This window comes from Chiloscyllium punctatum, chromosome 16 (assembly GCF_047496795.1).
Source record: "Chiloscyllium punctatum isolate Juve2018m chromosome 16, sChiPun1.3, whole genome shotgun sequence".
Lineage (NCBI taxonomy): Eukaryota > Metazoa > Chordata > Chondrichthyes > Orectolobiformes > Hemiscylliidae > Chiloscyllium > Chiloscyllium punctatum.
The window spans coordinates 6291371-6311672 of NC_092754.1; the positions used below are offsets into that span (position 1 = coordinate 6291371).

Below are 20302 nucleotides of genomic sequence, written 5' to 3' on the forward strand. Positions count from 1 at the left end.
AAGAACACTGACTTCCCCATCCCCTATTGCTCATTCGTAATCTCGAGTTCTCGGAAATCCATGATATGTCAATTGTTGGAAATCATTCAACAGAATTCCATATGAAACAAGAAATTGTTTCCAGCAGATGGCTATAGTCAGGAAGCTGATACAATGCAGGTTGGAATAAAGAGCTTGGTTGTATGATTAAATCGGTCTGCTCAATTTGTGCAGACCATACAATTGTTAATTCCAGTCAGTAACATTCCCACTAACACAGAGAATGATGGAGACACTCAGCAGGTCTGGCAGCATCTGTGGAGAGAGAGAAATGAGAGTTAACATTTCGAGTCTGGCGTGGCTTGTCTTCAGACTGATCTTCAGTAACGTTGTGTGTATGTATCTGCTCATGGTCAGCTCGCAAAATGGGTTATCAGGTGCCAAACGCTCCACTGTCTCCATAACTGGTCAAAAAAACTCATCATCTGACCTTGCTAGAAAGGTTAGAAAGTTTGCATTTATGTAGGGCCTTTCTCAGCCATCAGCCTCCCATTCAGTCAGGGGATGTAAGTGTCCCTGACAAGGCCTGTATTTGTTTACAATCTGGATCTGTCCTCCAGGTGCTGAGCCACCTTGCTGAACTGCTGCAGTCCACGAAGTGTAGGCACCTCATGGCGCTGCTATAGGAGGGGAGTATTTTAACTACACCTTTAGAAATGTAGCCGGTGTTGGAGTGTAAGAAATCCAGCAGTCCATTTGTACACTGCAAGCTCCCACAAACAGCAATGTTATTTTAATTTATTTTTAATTCGTTCACAGGATGTGAGCGTTACTGGCTGGGCTAGCAGTTATTGCCCATCCCACCTACCTAGAGGACAATTAAGACTCAACCACATTGCTGGGGGTCTGGAGTCACATGTAGGCCGAATCAGGGAAAGATGGCAGTTTCCTTCCTGAAAGGACAGCAATGAACCAGGTGGATTTTCCTCAACAATTAACAAGGGTTTCACAGTCATTATTAGACTCTTTATTCCATATTTTTATTGAATTCAAATTTCACCATCTGCCATGATGGTATCTAACCAGGATCCCAACAGCTTGGGTTTCTGGAATAATAATCTACTGATTAAATATTGGTAAGGATACCAGGGAGAACTCCCAGGCTATCTTTTTATGTATAGAGCTACAGGATTATTCGTGTTCACCGAAGAGAGAGGGGTAGGACCCTTTGTTTAATCTCTCATTCTAAACATGGTGACTCTGACAGTGTAGCACTCCCTCAGCACTGCATTGGAACATCAGCCTAAATCCTGGGTTGGGATCTGAACCTAACACCTTCTGACTCAGAGGGAAAATGTCTCCCCTGAGCCAGAGCTGCCCCAAATGAAATACTATATTATCACTGGACTATTAACCCAGAGACCCGGGGAACATTATGGGAGCGAGAGTTCAAATACTGCCATGGCAGATGGTGGAATTTGAATCCAATAAAAAAAATCTGGAGTCTAATGATGATTGTGAATCCATTGTCAATTGCTGGAAAAACCCGTCTGGTTCACTAATCCCCTTTAGGGAAGGAAACTGTCATCCTTAACCGGTCTGGCCTACCTGTGACTCTAGACCCACAGCAATCTGGTTGACTCTTAATTGCCCTCTGGGCAATTAGGGATGGATAATAAATGCTGGCATGGCCAGTGACACCCACATTCCATGAGTGAATAATGAAAAAAGGGAATCATGGAGACGTTCGTGAATCCAAGTCTATTACAACTGATGACCTAGATTACCAAAAACTGTAGGATTAATTCAAAATCCCGATATGAACCACGTGGAGGTTCGCTGACTCCAACCCCTAACTTTAAGCCAACCTCTGAGTAATTTGAGAGAGTTCAATATTTGTTTTCAATGTTGTCTGCTCAGGATCAATGGTGGAGCTGATGTTCCAAAACTTCAACACTGTGGAGGATCCTACTGTTTTCAAAAACTGAATCAGAACATACCGTGAATGTTCCTAACACAGCAAAGCAAAACAGCCGTCACTGAGTCAGAAAATGTCAGGTTCTGCTTCACGTCTTTAACGTTGATGAGCAGGAGGCTGGAAAAACACACCAAGCTAAGTAGCATCAGGAGGTGGAGAAGTCGATGTTTCGGGTACAACCCTTTTTGTTTTGTCTCATGACCAAATTGTAGATCTTGAAATGGGAACAAATACATGTTGACATTGGATGTGTACAAGGTGAACTTGACTCTGTCGAAGTTCATTCCCAGATGTCCCTGAGGAGGCAGGAGAAGTACTACATGTATTGGTGGGCATTACCCTATAGGTCCTGGAACTCTGCAGATTGGAAGGGAGTAGAGGTGACCCCACTATTTAAGAAAGGAGAGAAAGGAAAAACGGGGGGGGGGGGGAGCCTGCAGATCTGTCAACCTGATGATAGTTATTGGGAAGGAATCTATTTTAAAAGGATGAAACAACAAAGCACTTAGAAAATATGAGCAGGATTGGGCAGAGTCAGTACGGATTTGTGAACTGGGAGTCACATTTTTGAGGATGCAATTAGCGGAATAGACAGGAGGGAACCAATGGATGTGATATACAGGTCATTCTGTTATAAGACATATTTCGTCAACTTGAATTTGCTGTAACACGATTAATGAATGGGGGAACACTGTTTCTAAAGCGCAAACTTTTAAAATGTGTGTTAGCTGTAACGTGATTGTATCACCAACACTTTAAGCACTGTTTCTAAGGTGCGATTCTTCTATAACATGGAGTTGCACAAGAATACGACCATCGCGCTATAGAACAACTGACTGTATGTAGGTTTGCAGAAGGCCCTCCATAAGGTCTCTCACAAGTGATTGGTTAACAACAATATAGCATAAGGGAGTTGAACATACAACCTTCTGACTCTGTTCTAATTAATCCTCTGTGGTTGAGGGTCAAGATTTGTCAGATCGATGAGTGGTGTGGCAGGATGTTGCCATACTGACATAATTTGGAGATGCTGGTGTGGGACTGGGGTGTACAAAGTTAAAAATCACACAACACTAGGTTATAGTCCAACAAGTTTAATTAGAAGCACACTAACTTTTGGAGCGACGCTCTGAAAGCTAGTGTGCTTCCAATTAAACCTGTTGGACTATAACCTGGTGTTGTGTGATTTTTAACGTCATACTGACAAGCATCGTAGGATGTTTCGTTACAATAAAGGCACCACATAAATGCAAGTTGTTGTTGTTAAGACCTCCAACCTCAATCCTATCAGAGTTCTCAGGGAGGCTCACTGGACTCAAAACGTTAACTCTATTTCTCTCTGGACAGGGGCTACCAGACCTGCTGAGTTGCTCCTATTGCAGCTTGGACCACAGAACAAAACAAGGTTAGTCTAAAAGCGTTAGGTAGTGCCCTGGAATAAAAGGCTATCTCCTGCAATGCTCCTGAAGATGCCGCAGGTGTCTGAAATATACATGTGCACATGGAACTGACTCAATGTTAATTTATTTCCATGAACTCTTTCTCAGAGAGCATGAACACACACTTCCCAACACAACCAACTGGAACCCCAGGAAGAATTCAGTTTGGTCCTTTTACTGCACTTAATAATCTAGTTATCCGTACAACTACTTTGCAGTGTCTTTTTAAATTATTTCACGCATTTCTGGCCAATATTTATTGCCCACTCCTGATATTGTTAACACATTGACCCCCTATCTTTGTACAAAACAGAAACCTTCAAAGAAAAACTGCGAAATTCTATTTGAGCTGGGAGATTTTCTCAGAATTGGGTATCAGCCATCGTTTCTTATCGCAATATCTGATACACGAGAAGCCATCATTCCACGAAGCCCCTGCACTGCAGCATTCAAAAGCTCCTTCAAGTTATTTTCGGATAGCAGTGAAAATAACTTGAAGGAGCTCATCTGAAAATGTAACCGAGGGGAGACTGGGACTGCCGGGAAATTTTAACAGTAAAGATTCCTGATTCACTTGAATATGGGGCGGTGGGGGGAAGAATCTGGAGGGGGTAAAACATGAGCTTGATCCTCCATCTACACACCCCACCCCATTACCACAGTCCGTCAATGACAACCTGAACAATTTATGAGGAGAAAGTGAGGACTGCAGGTCTGGAGATCAGAGTCAAAAAGTGTGGAAAAGCACAGCAGGTCAGGCAGCATCCGAGGAGCAGGAGAGTCGACGTTTTGGGCAAATGCCCTTCATCAGGAATGAAGAGCAGCTTATGCTTGAGAACAATTTATCAACTGAACTCACGTAAAGTGCCTGCTTCAGCTCTTTCTAAGAGCAAGGCCGCACTATGAATGGGACTCCGTTTGCAATCTCAATCCAGCTTCACTTCCAAGTCTCACCTTCTCCCTTCACCGAAAGCTTTGTGTTCCCTCCCAGACCTCATCCCCTGTCTGCACTTCCTTATTCAGCCTTTAAAACATGACCTTGTGACAAGGCTTTGGTCATCTGTCAAAACATCTCCTTTCTTTGGCTCTGTGCCAATGGGTTTTTGCCCGTGAACATTCCTCTAATCCACCCTGGGATCTCTTCCTGCCTTAAAATGTGCTCTGATGATGTTGTCCCTACACCAGGGAGACTGCAGCAGCTCAGGAAGGCAGCTCACCTCTGGCATCTCAAGGGACGGGCAATGAATGCTGGGCCAGCCCACGGATGCCACATCCCACGAGTGAATAAAAATATAAATATTAGCTGCTGTTGAATTGATCTTCCATTGGAGATTGAAATCACAGAAATTCCTATGTCAGCACCTTCCAAACCCATGACCACTCCCATAAGACAGCTGAGCAGAAATTAGGCCATTCGGCCCATCGATTCTGCTCCGCCATTCGATCATGGCTGATAGATTTTTCAATTCCATTTTTCTGCTTTCTCCCTGTAACCTTTGATCCTTTGACAATCAAGAACTTACTTATTTCTGTGTTAAATATACTCAATGACCTGTGGCAGTGAATTCCATAGATTCCTCACTCTCTGGCTAAAGAAGTTTCTCCTTATCTCCATTCTAACAGGTCTTTCTTTTACTATAAGGCTGTGCCCTCAGGTCCTAGTCTAAGATACACGGGAACACCATCTGGTTCTGTTAGTGGCTGCTGTGTACGGAGCCCCAAGAACAGCACAGCATCAGGAATGATGATGGAGAACATGCTGTTGTTGGGACTAACCCACTCGGCGTAGGGGGGAAGGGGATATGGAAGATCGATTAGCTCAGTTGGCTGGAAGGCTGATTTGCAAATTCCAACAGCATGCAGCACCTGTTAGAGGTTACTGTGACAGCCCCAGCTTCCCAACCTCTCCTGGGGCATGGTGACCCTTAGGTTAGATCCCCTCTCTTGCTCTCTCTCTCTCTCTCTCTCTCTCTTTCTCTCATAGCCCATATGGTTCTCTGGGATTATGGTGATTTTCATTTCCCTGCCAGCAGCCATGACCTGACACCTCCACAGAACCATGTCCTGTTTGAGCAGAATCCTTTCCTAATTTCACTTCAGGAAGCTGAGGCGGTAATTTTTAGACCATGTCCCCAGTCTTTGGCTTTATGAACCGTGGAAATAGTTCCACTTCATTGACCCGGATCCGTTCCCCTTACTAACTTGGAATCTTTGTTCGGATTGCACCCAATCCTTTGAGATTCCAGGGAACACACACCTAGACAGCGTTCTCTCCTTGAGTCCAGCTAATAATCTGGGACCTTTTCTGTTAAATCATAATCGATCTGGAAGTTTTCTGGAGCTCTGTTGGAGAGACAACATGCCCTGGAGAATCTGTGCCATTCACACTGTCTGTCAGCAGCACAGTAGCTCAGTGGTTAGCACTACTGCCTCACAGGAGTTCAATTCCAGCCTTGGGTGACTATCTGTGTGCAGTTTGCACATTCTCCCTGCATCTGTGTGGGTTTCCTGCAGGTGCCCTGGTTTCTCCCACAGTCCAAAGATGTGCAGATTAGGTGAATTGGCCATGTTAAATTGCCCATAGTGTCCAGGAATGTGTAAGTGCATTAGCATGGGAAATGCAAGGATACTGTAGGGGGTGGGTCTGGGTGGAATGCTCAATGGACTTGTTGGGCCGAGTGGCCTGTTTCCACACTGCAGAGATTCTATGTTACAATAATTCCACCCATCAGTCAGTGGGACTCCCAATTGTACATGAAAGTTTTGTCACCCATGTTGTGGTTGAAACTTTACAACTTACCTGGGTGTTACTTGGTATCAGATCCCCCAACCTGAATAAGCTCAAATCAGATCTGTTACATAGAAAGGGACATTGTATTGATTAAGGTCAAATTAAGGCAGGAAACAAGTCAACTCTAGAACACTCACCGCCTTTTTTGATTTCTTCTTGGTGGAGCGAGCTTTCTTGGCCTTTTCGATCACGGCGTAGAGAGCAAAGCACAGACGCGTCATCCGTGGGAGGTCACAGATGTTGATGTCAAACTCCAGACTCTGGTTCCACAGCGGCTCGGAGCACATGTTAACCTCGTGGCTGTATACCGTCTTACAGAGCATCTCACTGCCATGAAATAACCCGGCTTGAACAACCAGCTGGAAAAGGGGGAGAGAACAAACAGTTAACCACTGCCTAGCAACAGCAAGAGCTCTCTACTAGCAGCTACACGGAGCATTTTCACATGTGCAGTCCCTGTTTTAGTGTGCAATAATTTGGCCAGCTAACAAATCCCCCGGAAACAGCACTGTGATAATGGCCAGACTGCCTGGTTCACTGATGCTGACTAGAGTGAAAACATTGGTCAGGAGACCTGCTCTTCTTTAAAGTGGTTCTGGAGCAGATAGGAGCTCAGGTTAATGTCTCCACTAAAAGATAACACCTCTGTCAACACAGCACTCCCTCACAACGACACTGGAGTCTGTCAATGCAGCATTTCCCCAGAATGACACAATTTTTCAAAGCTTTCGTCCATGTTTGGAGATACCAGTTCAAATACTTGCATTTCCATAGCACCTTCCACAATGACCAGATATCTCACAGAGGTTTAGGTGATGCGGTAGGCTTTGAAGTGAAAGTACACAGCATTTCTCATAGATAGCAACGTGATAGTGATGAGACCATCTACTTTTGTCACCAGGGGATACGTATTAGCCAAGGAGGCCAGGATGCCTCGTCTGCTCTGTAACACAGGGGCTTTCTACTTGTGTCTGGTGTGGGCGAGTGTGTGTGGGTGTGGGGGGGGGGGGGGGGGGGGAGCGTGGTGGGGAGGTTAATCATCTCATGTGAAAGCTAGCTAGCTCTGCCAGTAAACCCCTCAGTCATGAGTCTAAATTTCCGAGCTCAGGTCCTGGAGTCCTTTGACTGAGCAGTGACAGTGTGACCTCCAAAGGCATTTTGATTAGATTAGATTATTTACAGTGTGGAAACAGGCCCTTCAGCCCAACAAGTCCACACCGACCCTCCGAAGAGCAACCCACCCAGACCCATTCCCCTACATTTACTCCTGCACCTAACACTACGGGCAATTTAAGCATGGCCAATTCACCTAGCCTGCACATTTTTGGACTGTGGGAGGAAACCGGAGCTCCCAGAGGAAACCCACGCAGACACCTCTCTCTCTCCTCTTTCAATGCTCCTTAAAACTGGCCTCTTTCGACCAAGCTATTGGCAGCATGGTGGCACAGTGGTTAGCACTGCTGCCTCACTGCGCCAGAGGTCAGGGTTCAATTCCTGCCTCAGGCAACTGTCTGTGTGGAGTTTGCACGGGGGAATTGAACCCTGGCCTCTGGCGCAGTGAGGCAGCAGTGCTAACCACGGTGCCACCATGCTGCCAATAGCTTGGTCGAAAGAGGCCAGTTTTAAGGAGCATTGAAAGAGGTGTCAGGTGGGAATTGCACAGCTTGGGCATGGGCCACTCCAAGACGCGTCCGCAATTGGCGGCATAGTTAAAACCAGGGGGCTAACAGAAAGACAGAAAGCAAGCAGAAACGGTTGTGGGGCTGGGGGAGGGTTATGGAGATCAGGGAGTTAGATTTCTACCATGTGCCATCACCACAGCAACAGGAATGGGGGCGGGGGGTGTGTTGAAATGCAGGGGAAACTGCTTGAATGTATGCTGCAAACACAAAGGAAGGATGTGGGTTCTTACCCACAATTCCACATGGGAAACTCTTTACCTCGTCTGTGATGCTATGGCAACATGCTCAGCAAAGGTGAAGAATTAAACCCCACTACCTTCCCATGCTGCTGCCGCTGCCCACACACACACAAACTCAGGGTGGGGGTGATTAGATTAGATTACTTACAGTGTGGAAACAGGCCCTTCGGCCCAACAAGTCCACACCGACCTGCCAAAGCGCAACCCACCCATACCCCTACATTTACCCCTTACCTAACAATACGGGCAATTTAGCATGGCCAATTCACCTGACCTGCACATCTTTGGACTGTGGGAGGAAACCGGAGCACCCGGAGGAAACCCACGCAGACACGGGGAGAATGTGCAAACTCCACACAGTCAGTCGCCTGAGGCGGGAATTGAACCCCGGTCCCTGGCGCTGTGAGGCAGCAGTGCTAACCACTGTGCCACCGTGCCGGGTGGAAGAGCTAAAATAAAACCAACAACCTGGTCCATCCTAATGGAGCCCCAGCAGAGAAAGAGATATGGCCACCTAGGAAAGGGTGTCAGTGCAGTTGGCTCAATTGTTCCTCCAATGGCAATGAAGATGGTGTAGGAAGGTCAAACAAAAAGGGGGAAAGGATCATGAGACTGATCAAAAGTGGATGTGTAATGAAGATCTGCTTTGACTGGAGCCAATGATCTCCTATTAATGGTGGGTGACCACGGAGACGCCATTCCCAACGACAAATGTTGTACTGGAATGCCAAACTCAAGAGTCAGTGACGCACAACCTTTTGAAAGGTCCGTTCAACAACAATGCTTACGTCATTGGTGAGAAGCAGCTGAAAGCCCAAGAACAAGGAGGATCTTCGAAAACAAGCCTAAAAGCTCAGTGTATGTGTTTAATGTTTCAAAGAAACATTCTGTTTTATCTTCTGAAATAAAGAGCCTCGGAACTGGTGGTCTCATCTGAGACGTGTGAAACAAAAATGAACTCAAACCTTTATTAGCTCCAGATTCCGATGAAACAAACCTGGTACAATTTGCTGAGAATATTTTTCTCCTCTATTATTTGTTAAATAACTAGAATGACAGACCCTGGTACCAGTTCAGTTCCAAACATGTCAATGATGAGCATGAATAGGCCATTCAGCCCCTTGAATCCATTGCACTATCCAATAAAATCATGGCTGAACAGACCTACATTTCACCTATACTGCCCCCAACCCCCCCATAACCTCTGGCTTATCAAGAATCTAACTAACTCTGCTGTACAAAGATGTAAGGACTCTGATTCCATTGTCTTTTGAGGAAGAGTATTCCAAAGACAGGTGGTCCTATGAGAAAAGGTTTCTCCTTATTTTGGTCTTAAATGGGCAACCCTTCAGTTTAAAGAATCCCCCCTTGTTCTAGACTGTCCTGCAAGACAAAACATTGTCTCCATATCCATGCTTCATAGCCTGTCAAAATCTTCCACAATCAAGTTGTAACTTGCTCTTCATTCCAGCTGATACAAGCCTAACCTGGTCAACTTGTCCTCAGAGGACAACCCACCCATTCCAGGCATTAATCAGGTAAATCTTCTGTAAATCTTCTGTGAATGGGCTCCAATGCCAGTTAAATAAGGAAACCAATCGTCTATACAGCACTCCAGAAGTGGTCAAAGCAGTGCCCTGCATAACTGAAGAATAACCTCTCTACTTCTATATTAATTTATTGTGAGAGAAACAATCGGTTAGTTTCCTTCATTACTTGCTGTAGTCTGCATGCGACCCTTTTGCACATTCATGCAATAGGATGCCCAAATCCCTCTGAAACGCAGAGCTCTACCATCTCCTACATTGCAGTAACATGCTTGTTTTTTGTTCTTGCTACCAAAATGGACAATTTCACACTTTCCCACATCTGCTAGATCTTTTACCCACTCCTTTAACCAATCTATATCCCATTGAAAGCTCATGCTCTCTTCATACCTTACATGCCTATCTTTAGGTCATCTGCAATTTTAGCAACCATACATTCTATCTCCACATCAAGTATTTTATATAAATTGGAAAATGTTGAGCACTGATCCCTGTGACACACCTGACATAACATCTTGTCAACCCATTAAAATCTTTCATGTATACCTGCTTTGTTTGCTGTTAGCCCAGCCAATCCTCTAGCAATGCCAATGTATTAGGCCCTGTGCCATAAGCTTTTATTTTTGACAATAACTTTTGATGGGGCACTTTATGAAATGTCTTTTGGAAATTTAAATGCAGCAGATTCACCTGTTCACTTTAGCCAGAGGAAACATTACCTAACTCCAATAAATTGCTTTGACATGATTTCCGTTTCACACAACCATGTTCACTTTGCCCAATTCCCTTGAACTTTTCTAAAGTGCCCTGTTATAACATAGAGTCATAGAGATGTACAGAATGGAAACAGACCCTTCGGTCCAACCCGTCCATGCCGACCAGATATCCCAACCCAATCTAGTCCCACCTGCCAGCACCCGGCCCATATCCCTCCAAACCCTTCCTATTCATATACCCATCCAAATGCCTCTTAAATGTTGCAATTGTACCAGCCTCCACCACATTCTCTGGCAGCTCATTCCATACACGTACCACTCTCTGCGTGAAAAAGTTGCCCCTTAGGTCTCTTTTATATCTTTCCCCTCTCACCCTAAACCTATGCCTTCTAGTTCTGGACTCCCCAACCTCAGGGAAAAGACTTTGCCTATTTATCCTATCCATAATTACTTAAATATCTTGCCTCTGACATACATGAAGCTATATATGTAGTTGCCTGTTTTCTGTCTTACTATTTTCTTGAATTAAAGAATCTCTTTCATATTTTCCAATTTAATAGGATCTTCCCTGAATGTAGGGAATTTTGGAAAATTGAACTTAGTGAATCAAGTATCTCACTTCTCATATTGTCATGGAAACAAAATCTCTGGAGTTGTTTAGACTGGTCACTTGAGTAATTCAAGACGGCATTGAACGGTTATTTGGGTAGAAATGGTATGGAGGGAAATGGGGAAAAGGCAGGAGATTGGCAGTGGGTAATGGAGCCAGTGCAGGCATGATGGGCCAAATGGCCTCTTGTTGTGCCATAACAGTCCATGATTCTGTATGTGGATTTTTGGAAGAGATAAATTGTAGGCTTGAAATGAAGGATAAACTAGACGTGCCACAGAAATTTTATTCTCCTTTAGATTTCATAAAGACTGCCCAAAGTAAATGCATTCCATTTCTAAACACTGAAATCTTCTTTACAATATGCAAAAAAACCCCAGCAAAATTTAATGCTTGATGCCCTGATGGCTTGCCCACATTGGAGGATGAATTAGTAATTAAGGTTAATTATTCAAGGCCTATCACTATCTCAGGAGTTACATTATAGCAATCACCAACTTCAGGAGAAGGGACAATGCAGCTTTGTTACTAGCACCCAAACACCACCATCAAAACTCCCTCCCTCTTCCCATCCATCCCTGATGTTCAGTGGCAGCGAGTGTACCACCTACACTTATGTACTGCAGTAACTCAGCCAAGTGCCTTTGGCAGCACCTCCCAAACCCATGAAAGACAAGGGCAGCAGACACATAGGAAAACCTGCAAGCTCTGCCCTCAAGCTACTCACCATCCTGACTTTAGAACATGCTGTAGTTCATTCATTCACTCTTGGTCGATACAATGTCATACAGTCATACAGCATGGAAACAGACTCTTCGGAACAACCAGTCCATGCCAACCATAATCCCAAACTAAATTAGTCTCAAGTACCTGCTCCTGGCCCATATCCCCCCAAACCTTTCCTATTCCTGTATTTACCTACGTGTTTTTCAAACATTTGTAATTGTGTTTGCATCCACCATTTCCTCAGGAAGTTCATTCCACATGCAAACCACCCTCTCTGTAAAACATTTGCCCGTCTTTTTTAAATCTCTCTCCTCTCACTTTAAACATATGCCCCCCTCGTCTTGAAATCCCTCATCCCAACTTGAACCTCTTTCTCTAATGGTACTGCAGGTGTAGTTGCTCCTCATGAACTGTCGCGTTTCAAGGAGGTGACCTTCTCCATGGCAACGGAAGATGGTCATAAGTGTTAGCCTGGCCAGCAATGCTCACATCCCTGAATGAATAACTTAACAAAAAAGGACAGGACATTCAGTCAATTTGCTGAACAGCAGGAGTCTATGTGAACTGCTTAACGCATCTCCACTCTCAAAACACGACACATCCTATTTCATGTTATTCAATTCAGCAATCTGATATATTTTTGTATCTTCTTCCAGTGGATGCCAAGATACAAGACAATTCCCACAGAACTTTGAAACATGAATGAGGACAAGACTGGATCAACTTTTATGAGCTCATTTGCCAAGGGTTTGAACATCAACTACAAAATAGGATTTGCTTTGGAGATCAAAACAAAAATCCAATGCATCCAGGAACTTGCAAAGAGAGGAATGGTTCAAGATTTGAGAGTGAATCATTGCCAGAAGTTTCTCTTGAAAGCCTAGATAAACGCTAAGCAAATTTATTTTTCTCTGGTGTGCTTGCTATGACTTTTAAAAATAATTATATCATGACGAAATCACAACAGTTGACTTAAAGGTTCATTAAGTTTTTTTAGCAAAAGGAAACTCTCATTTCATTGATACAAATTATTTGACTGCTTGTGTGTGGCCATCCCATTTGGCGAAAGAGTTAAGGCACAGAAAAGGCCATTCGAGCCACAGTATCTGTGCTGACTGAAAAGGAGCCAATGAGGTTAATACCACCTTCCCTTATTTGATCGATAAGCTTTCATCTCAAATATATATTTAGGTGTGTTTGTAATGTATTGCAGGTTGCTGCCTTTATTATCTTTTCAAGCAGTGAATTGCAGAGCTATCTTACCCCCGGGGAATTAATTACCCCTTCAGTCCGCTCCAATCCATCTACCAATCCTGTGCTCCTGGTTATTAAGCTCAGTGACAACGGAAAGAGATGGACTCCATGCAAGCCATTACACTTTAGAAGGGCCTAATTAACCCCAGCCTATCCACTCAGTGTTAAATTTCTCCAATCCTGGCAAGGAGCTCCACTTTGTTCTGTTTCTCAACATTTAATGCTCAAAAAGACCGTGAGTCAGACCCAGAAGCAAACCACCACACTGAATCTCCCTGCTAACTAATCTCAGACCCGTGTAATAACGTGCTCAAGCTGAGAAATTATGGTTATCCAGTTTCACAAAGTCATGGTCATTCAGCACAGAAACAGATCCTTCGGTCCAACCAGTCCATGCTGAACAAAATCCCAAATTAAATTAGTCCTGCCTGCTCCTGGCCCATATCTCTCCAAACCTTTCCTAACCAAGTGTCTTTTAACCATTGTAACTCTACCCACATCCACCACTTTCTCTGGCAGCTCATTCCACACATGAGCCACCCTCTGTGTAAAGAATTTGCCCCTCATCTTTTTTAAAACTCTCTCTCTGCGCTCACCTTAAAAATGTACCACCTAGTCTTGAAATCCACCATCCTAGGGAAAAGACAAATACCATTAATCCTGTTCCCACCTCCCCCCCCCCCTCCCCCCCTCATCATTTTATAAATTTCTATAAGGTCACCCCTCACCATCCAACACTCCAGTGAGAAAGATCCCAGTCTATTCTTTATAGCTCAAACCTTCCATACCTGGAACATCCTGGAGTTATCCTTCCTATAACTGGGTGACTAGAACTGGACACAGTATTCCAGAAGAGCCCTCACCAATGCCCTGTACAACCTCAACATGACTTCCCAACTCCTATACTCAAAGGACTGAAAAAGATGCTTGGTATGCTTTCCTTTATTGTTAGAGACTTGAGTCCAGGAGTTGGGAAGTCATGTTGCGGCTGTACAGGACATTGGTTAGGCCACTTTTGTAATATTGTGTGCAATTCTGGTTTTCCTCCTATCGGAAGCATGTTGTGAAACTTGAAAGGATTCAGAAAAGATTAACAAGGATGTTGCCAGGGTTGGAGGGTTTGAGCTATAGGGAGAGGCTGAACAGGCTGGGGCTGTTTTCCCTGTAACGTCGGAGGCTGAGGGATGACCTTATAGCAGTTTCTGAAATCATGGGCGGCATAGATAGGGTAAATAGACAAAGTATTTTCCCTGGGGTCGGGGAGTCCAGAACTAAAAGGTATAGGTTTAGGGTGAGAGAGGAAAGATTTAAAGAGATCTAAGGGGCAACATTTTCACGCAGAGGGTGGTGCGTGTATGAATGAGCTGCCAGAGGATGTGGTGGAAGTTGGTACAATTGCAACATTTAAAAGGCATCTGGATGGGTATATGAATAGGAAGGGTTTAGAGGGATATGGGCCAAGTACTAGCAAATGGGACTAGATTAGGTTAGGATATCTGGTTGGCATGGACCAAAGGGTCTGTTTCCGTGCTGTACATCTCTATGACTGAACAATGAAGGCAAGCGTACTAAACACCTTTTTAACCACCCTGTCTACATGTGACACAAACTTCTAAGAAGTATATACCTGAATCCCTAGACCCCTCTGTTCTATAACACTAGGCCAAAGGCCCTACTATTAATTGTATAAGTCCTGCCCTTATTTGTTGTATCAAAATGCAATACTTCTGGAGAGAAGTCACTTGCATCAAACACCCAATGCTGCAGTGACAAACACGGATCACAATCTGTCACTTCTGATCGATGATGACAGGGAACTAGTTTCAGAGATTGACTGATTTTCAATGATGACACTGAATCTAAGCCACAGACAAACAGAGAGCGCCCAGGTCATCTGCCCAATCCTCAAAGCAGACTGATAGTTCCTGGAAATGCAATATGCCTTGGACACACAAAATAACAATGAATAAAGTTATCCTGAAGTCACAATCAGGATATTACATTCCTACCTGAGAAATGAAACAAGTAAACTCAAAAAATAGTTGCAAGAAAGTAACTACACTGTGTGGTGAATGTGGGAGTGTGTTTTAGAGAATCATTTAAAAAAAGACATTTTATTGCTTAAAGTGAGGCAGGAGGAAAGGCTGTAGGAGTTGAAACATTTCCCAAATGTCAGCTATTTGATATTTAACAAGGCTGCACTTCTAAGGTTCGTTTCTCGGCTATACATTTCAAAATAACCTTGCACATGAAAACTGTGACATTGGCATTGTCATAAAGTCTGCTGAGGAATCAGCTGTTAGTCAGCAAATATCTGACTGGCTACAAACTGTAACCAGAACGTATCATGAAGGAATAGCCTTGCGACAGAAACAAAACTTTGCAATTAAATCAGTCAGTTTTGAAATTGCAAATCCTGAAATGGCAAGTACCATTCTCTATGCATGTCATGAGTAGCGCTTCCATGGATGGTCTCCCTCAATCGTCCCAGAATTGGAAAGCCAACAGACGTGTGTAAGGTGCATCTTAGATAGGATACATTTCAAATGATCACGGTGTCAAACAGGCTAAATAATTATGAGCAAACCTTGCTACTTCCAGGAAGTTAGGTCAACATTTTCATTCCCTTTCTGAATGGCTCCATTGGTCAATCCCCACATCTCCTTTTAGAATCTGGGCCTAATGAAACACAGCAGGATGAACGCTCCCACATCACTTCTTTTCCAAATGGTGTTACAAAGAACCTGTCAGACCTGGAGGAGAATGCTCTCCAGGCGAGCTTAGCTTGACCTCCAACCATCTTGTGCTTGCACCACACATTCCTGAACTCTCCCACCCACTTCCTGTGCTGATAATCCACTCTACTCAGGAGCCCAGCTTGCTCCACACTCTTCCCAATGAACCAGCCACATGGGATGGGATAATGCACTCCAAGAACAGAATGATCCGATGGATCTCTCTGTGGGTAGCAATGTTGTGAAGAGGCAGGACTTCCAGAAATGTGTGCCTGGAAAGCTCTGTTACTATTGAACTCATTCATCTCAGCAATCAATAGGGCGGCACGGTGGCACAGTGGTTAGCACTGCTGCCTCACAGCGCCAGAGACCCGGGTTCAATTCCCGCCTCAGGCGACTGACTGTGTGGAGTTTGCACGTTCTCCCCGTGTCTGCATGGGTTTCCTCCGGGTGCTCCGGTTTCCTCCCACAGTCCAAAGATGTGCAGGTCAGGTGAATTGGCCATGCTAAATTGTCCGTAGTGTTAGGTAAGGGGTAGATGTAGGGGTATGGGTGGGTTGCGCTTCGGTGGGGCGGTGTCGACTTGTTGGGCCAAAGGACCTGTTTCCACACTGTAAGTAATCTAATCTAATCTAATAACTCAGACAAAGATTGCATGTGTGTACAACACTAAGCAACCTAAGATACAATGGGAAACGTGATGGATTTTGCTTTGGCTGTACAGTTAAGGTTGATTCTTTTGAGTGTAAACTGAAGCCTGGACCTTGCTCTGAGCATCCACAAATACCTGTGGGTGCTGGAGATCTGAAACAAGTAGATAAATGGCTGGAGAAACTCACTGAGTGTGGCAGCATCTATGGAGAGAGAAACAGAGTTAACATTTGGAGTTCAGAGACCCTTCTCTCTCTCTGTATAGACGCTGCCAGATCTGCTGAGTTTCTCCAGCACGTTCTGTTAGGATGAAATCAGGAATGTCATTGCCTGCAGTCAAGAGGCAGACCAGCTGTTTTGTGCATAGATTAGATTATGATTAAATTCCCCACAGTATGGAAACAGGCCCTTCAGCCCAACAAGTCCACACTGACCTCCGAAGAGTAACCCACCCAGACACATTCCCCTATGCTATATTTACCTCTGATAGATGCACCTGATATTATGGGCAATTTAGCATGACTTGCACATCTTTGGACTGTGGGAGGAAACCGGAGCATCCGGAGGAAGCCCACACAGACATAGGGAGAATGTGCAAACTCCACACAGACCGAGGTGGGAATCGAACCCGGGTCTCTGGCACTGTGAGGCAGCAGTGCTAACCACTGAGCCACCGTGCCTCCCTGTATATGTGTTTCTGGCAGCATGACTGAAACACCTTCTGTAATGTTTTGACAGTACCATGGAAAAGAGTCCTCATTAACAGTAGCACACAAAAGCTCAAGATGTTCAGATGTGAGTGGGCCGGAAAAAATTGCACAGCTCGGACACATTTCCCTCTCGATGCTCCACTTGCAAGTCGAGACATTCAAACAGGAAAATCTGCTCCATTACATTTTTTGAACACTTTACATCAGGAATAGGTAACATCCACAAATTAAATAGGTAATCTGTACAGTTCGAAAAACTGCTGCCATCTCAAAAGTTTTAATGAATACATTTCACAAACTACGCAAGATACAGATTTTCAGTTCATCAAAACGTCACCCCTTCTTTGATTATTTCCCGCACTGGTTCGAAATGATTAAACTAACAAACATGTTTTGCAGCTTGCTTGAGATTTTGCATTTTGTACAAAGCTGCTGTCACCCAATCCCCTACCCACCACACCCACACCCACCCTCAATTCCAATCCTCCTCTGGAATTTAAAAGAAGCTCAGTAGAAATTCTCATTTTAATTCCAGTCTCAGGGATATGACAGTGGGTTGCCAGGAACTGCAGGTCACTCCCTAAAACCTTGCTGTGAAGTTGTGGTATTCTTTCCCACGGAGGGCTGTCGAGGCTGCGTTGTTAAGTATATTCAAGGCTGAGAGAGGCAGATCTTTAATCAATGAGGGAATTAAAAGATTACAGGGAAAAGGCAGGAAAGTGGAGTGGAGGGTGACCAGATCAGCCATGATCTCATTGAATGGCAGAGCTGGGCTGAAAGGCCAACTTCTGTATCTGTCTCTTGTGGTCTAACCTCAAGGAACTACGGCACTGCAGCATTGCGACAGGTTTTTGCAACAATTAGTTTTTTTTTGAAATTATAACTACACTGAGCATCAAGAATCACCCAGTTAGACAATGATGGGCCAAATGACCCCAGCCCATTAGAGCTGGGTTTGGACAGAAGACCAGGAGAACAGTCCCTCTGGTAGACTTCCCAAGTGTTCCTGCCTCTGAGGGGTCTTGCCTTGGTGGGGACAAAACAGTAGAGAGCAATCCCTGGGCAGTGACAGATAATTGATTAGACCCAACAATGGGTCAGTAGGGGGAACAACGGTAACGTTATTGGATCTTTCCATCAGTCAATGGGCTTCTTGCAGAGGCCAGAAATTGGCAGGCAATGGGACAGGGATGGTAATTTTTCCCAACTCTGGGAAGACCATGAGGGCCGTCCTTCTGCTCCCTGATCCAGAACAGAGGCTGGCATCAGGATCACGGCACCATCAGGAAACGTCAGCCCAAGGAGCCTGTCCCCTTTCCCAACTGGTGTGGGAAGGCGTTACACCATGAACATTGCCACATCAAGAGACCAATGGCACGAGCAAAGGCAGCAGAAAATGCGATCACAGAGTTGGCAATCCAAAGTGTGTCTGTGTGCAGCAACACGTTTCATTGAAGAATAAGTTGTTTTGCTCCGGCAGGTTTTACACATCCCCACCGCCTCGTTTTTTAATTTGAGGTTGAATTGCAAAATTTTTTTTTCTCAAAAAACAAACATCTCAAAACGCCTCGATTGTTGAAAACAACACCTGACAGTTGGCTAATCGCTTTCTGATCTTTGAAAAACAACAGACAATGACAAGCCAGCTTCTTGTAAACTGGGGAAGGCACACAGCTGAATGGTTCCCCCTTCCCCTTCACTCAAGCAAGGGCCAAACTTCCCCTTGCAACTCACAACCACAAAAGTAAGAAATTTTACTACCGAGAAATTATGCTTCTAAGAAGAAACAGCTTGCTTCAGGAGGACTGAACACAAAACCTCGACACTTCCTGTGCTTTTATCTGAAATTTGCAAACAAGCTTGCAACATAAAATGTGGAATTGTGGTTGAGGTTGTATGACTAGCGATCTATGTATATTAATCAATTAATGCAGTAAATAATATATATTAATCAGTTAATGCAGTAAATAATATGGAAAGTTCACAATGAGGGTGGGCAGCGATGGCGAGAATGAGAGCATAGCACCAACCTTCATTCCTTCATCTGCGTTTACTTTGCTCCCCGAAATTAAACTGATCATAAATGGCTTCTCCAGGTTCCACAGACTGGTTCCAAATTGCTGCAGAAAGCAAGGAAGTACAAGGTCAATTTCTGCACACCCTCACCGAAGTGCCAAGTGTTATATTTACAGGGAGCAGAATGAGTGAGGCAGACTGCAAATGATCGAGATAGATAGAGAGTTATTTATTCAGGGTGTTTTGAAACACTAACTCAGACACTGCACACTTTCTCTGGCATATCTGACAATAAGAGATGCTATAACTCTGCACATTGTCACTCTCAGTTAGATTTATCTGTTCATTAATTGGGTGTTTAATTGCGTTTAGGGGGTGGGCATTACTCAAGTCTCATCAATGTTTCTATGTACAGGAACAGAGTGTAATGGATTGTTTGGTTGGCAGTGCAGGATATACAAAGTGTATCTTTGTTTGTTAAAGACGCTAAGTCAACAGATTCAACAGCTTTCCATCCTCTATCACTGCAGACTGCAAACACTGGAAAACTGAGACAAAAAATGAGAAAGTGTTCAACAGGTTTGGCAGAATCTGTGCAGAGAGAAACAGAGTGGATGGTTTGACGAGATTCTATCAGATCTGAGCTGGACTCTATGGGCCAAAGGAGGCACCAAATGAAGCCTCAACAACACTCCCACCAAGCTTGACCCTCTAACTCGTGAAATTTTAATTGCATTTCAAAGTTACCTCCTGGAAATCCCAGGTCTCCTGCCTAACTCAACAGTCACCTCAAAATGTTGAAACTAGATAAAGTGTTGATGCATGCTCACCTTTGCAAGAACAATGCAAGGGTGTGACAAATAATATTTTCCATCCTTTCCCTCTATTGTATTAATTTTGCAAAACAACTTTTATTTAAGTCGTACTTGTTCAAATCAAAATCAATCTTTCTCTGCCAATGTTCAACAGAGTCAAACAGCACAGAAAGAGTTCATACTGACCACAATCCCAAACTGAACTAGTCCCACCCGTTTGCTCCTGGCCTACATCCCTTCAACCTTTCCTGTTCATATACTTATCCTAGTGTCTTTTAAACGTTGTAATTGTACTCACATGCACTATTTCCTCAGGAAATTCATTCCACACGTGAACCACTATCTGTGTAAACAACTTGCCTCTTATGACATTTTAAAATCTTTCTCCTCTCAACTTAAAAAGTGTTCCCCCCC

General features: G+C 44.2%; 1 protein-coding gene across 8 annotated transcripts in view; it reads right to left on the reverse strand.

Moving 5' to 3' along the window:
- The window catches only part of pik3cd (phosphatidylinositol-4,5-bisphosphate 3-kinase, catalytic subunit delta), a 228672-nt gene that overhangs the window by 46481 nt on the left and 161889 nt on the right, over positions 1 to 20302 (reverse strand). For all 8 annotated transcript variants that reach the window (XR_011962673.1, XM_072586126.1, XM_072586124.1 and 5 more), the window contains 2 exons: positions 19088 to 19177; positions 6325 to 6546 (listed from right to left, as the gene is read on the reverse strand). Coding sequence is in view for 7 of the 8 variants with exons in the window: in XM_072586126.1 (XP_072442227.1) it covers positions 6325 to 6546; positions 19088 to 19177 (312 nt within the window). In the remaining variant the exon portion in view is untranslated. The remainder of the gene's footprint in view (positions 1 to 6324; positions 6547 to 19087; positions 19178 to 20302) is intronic.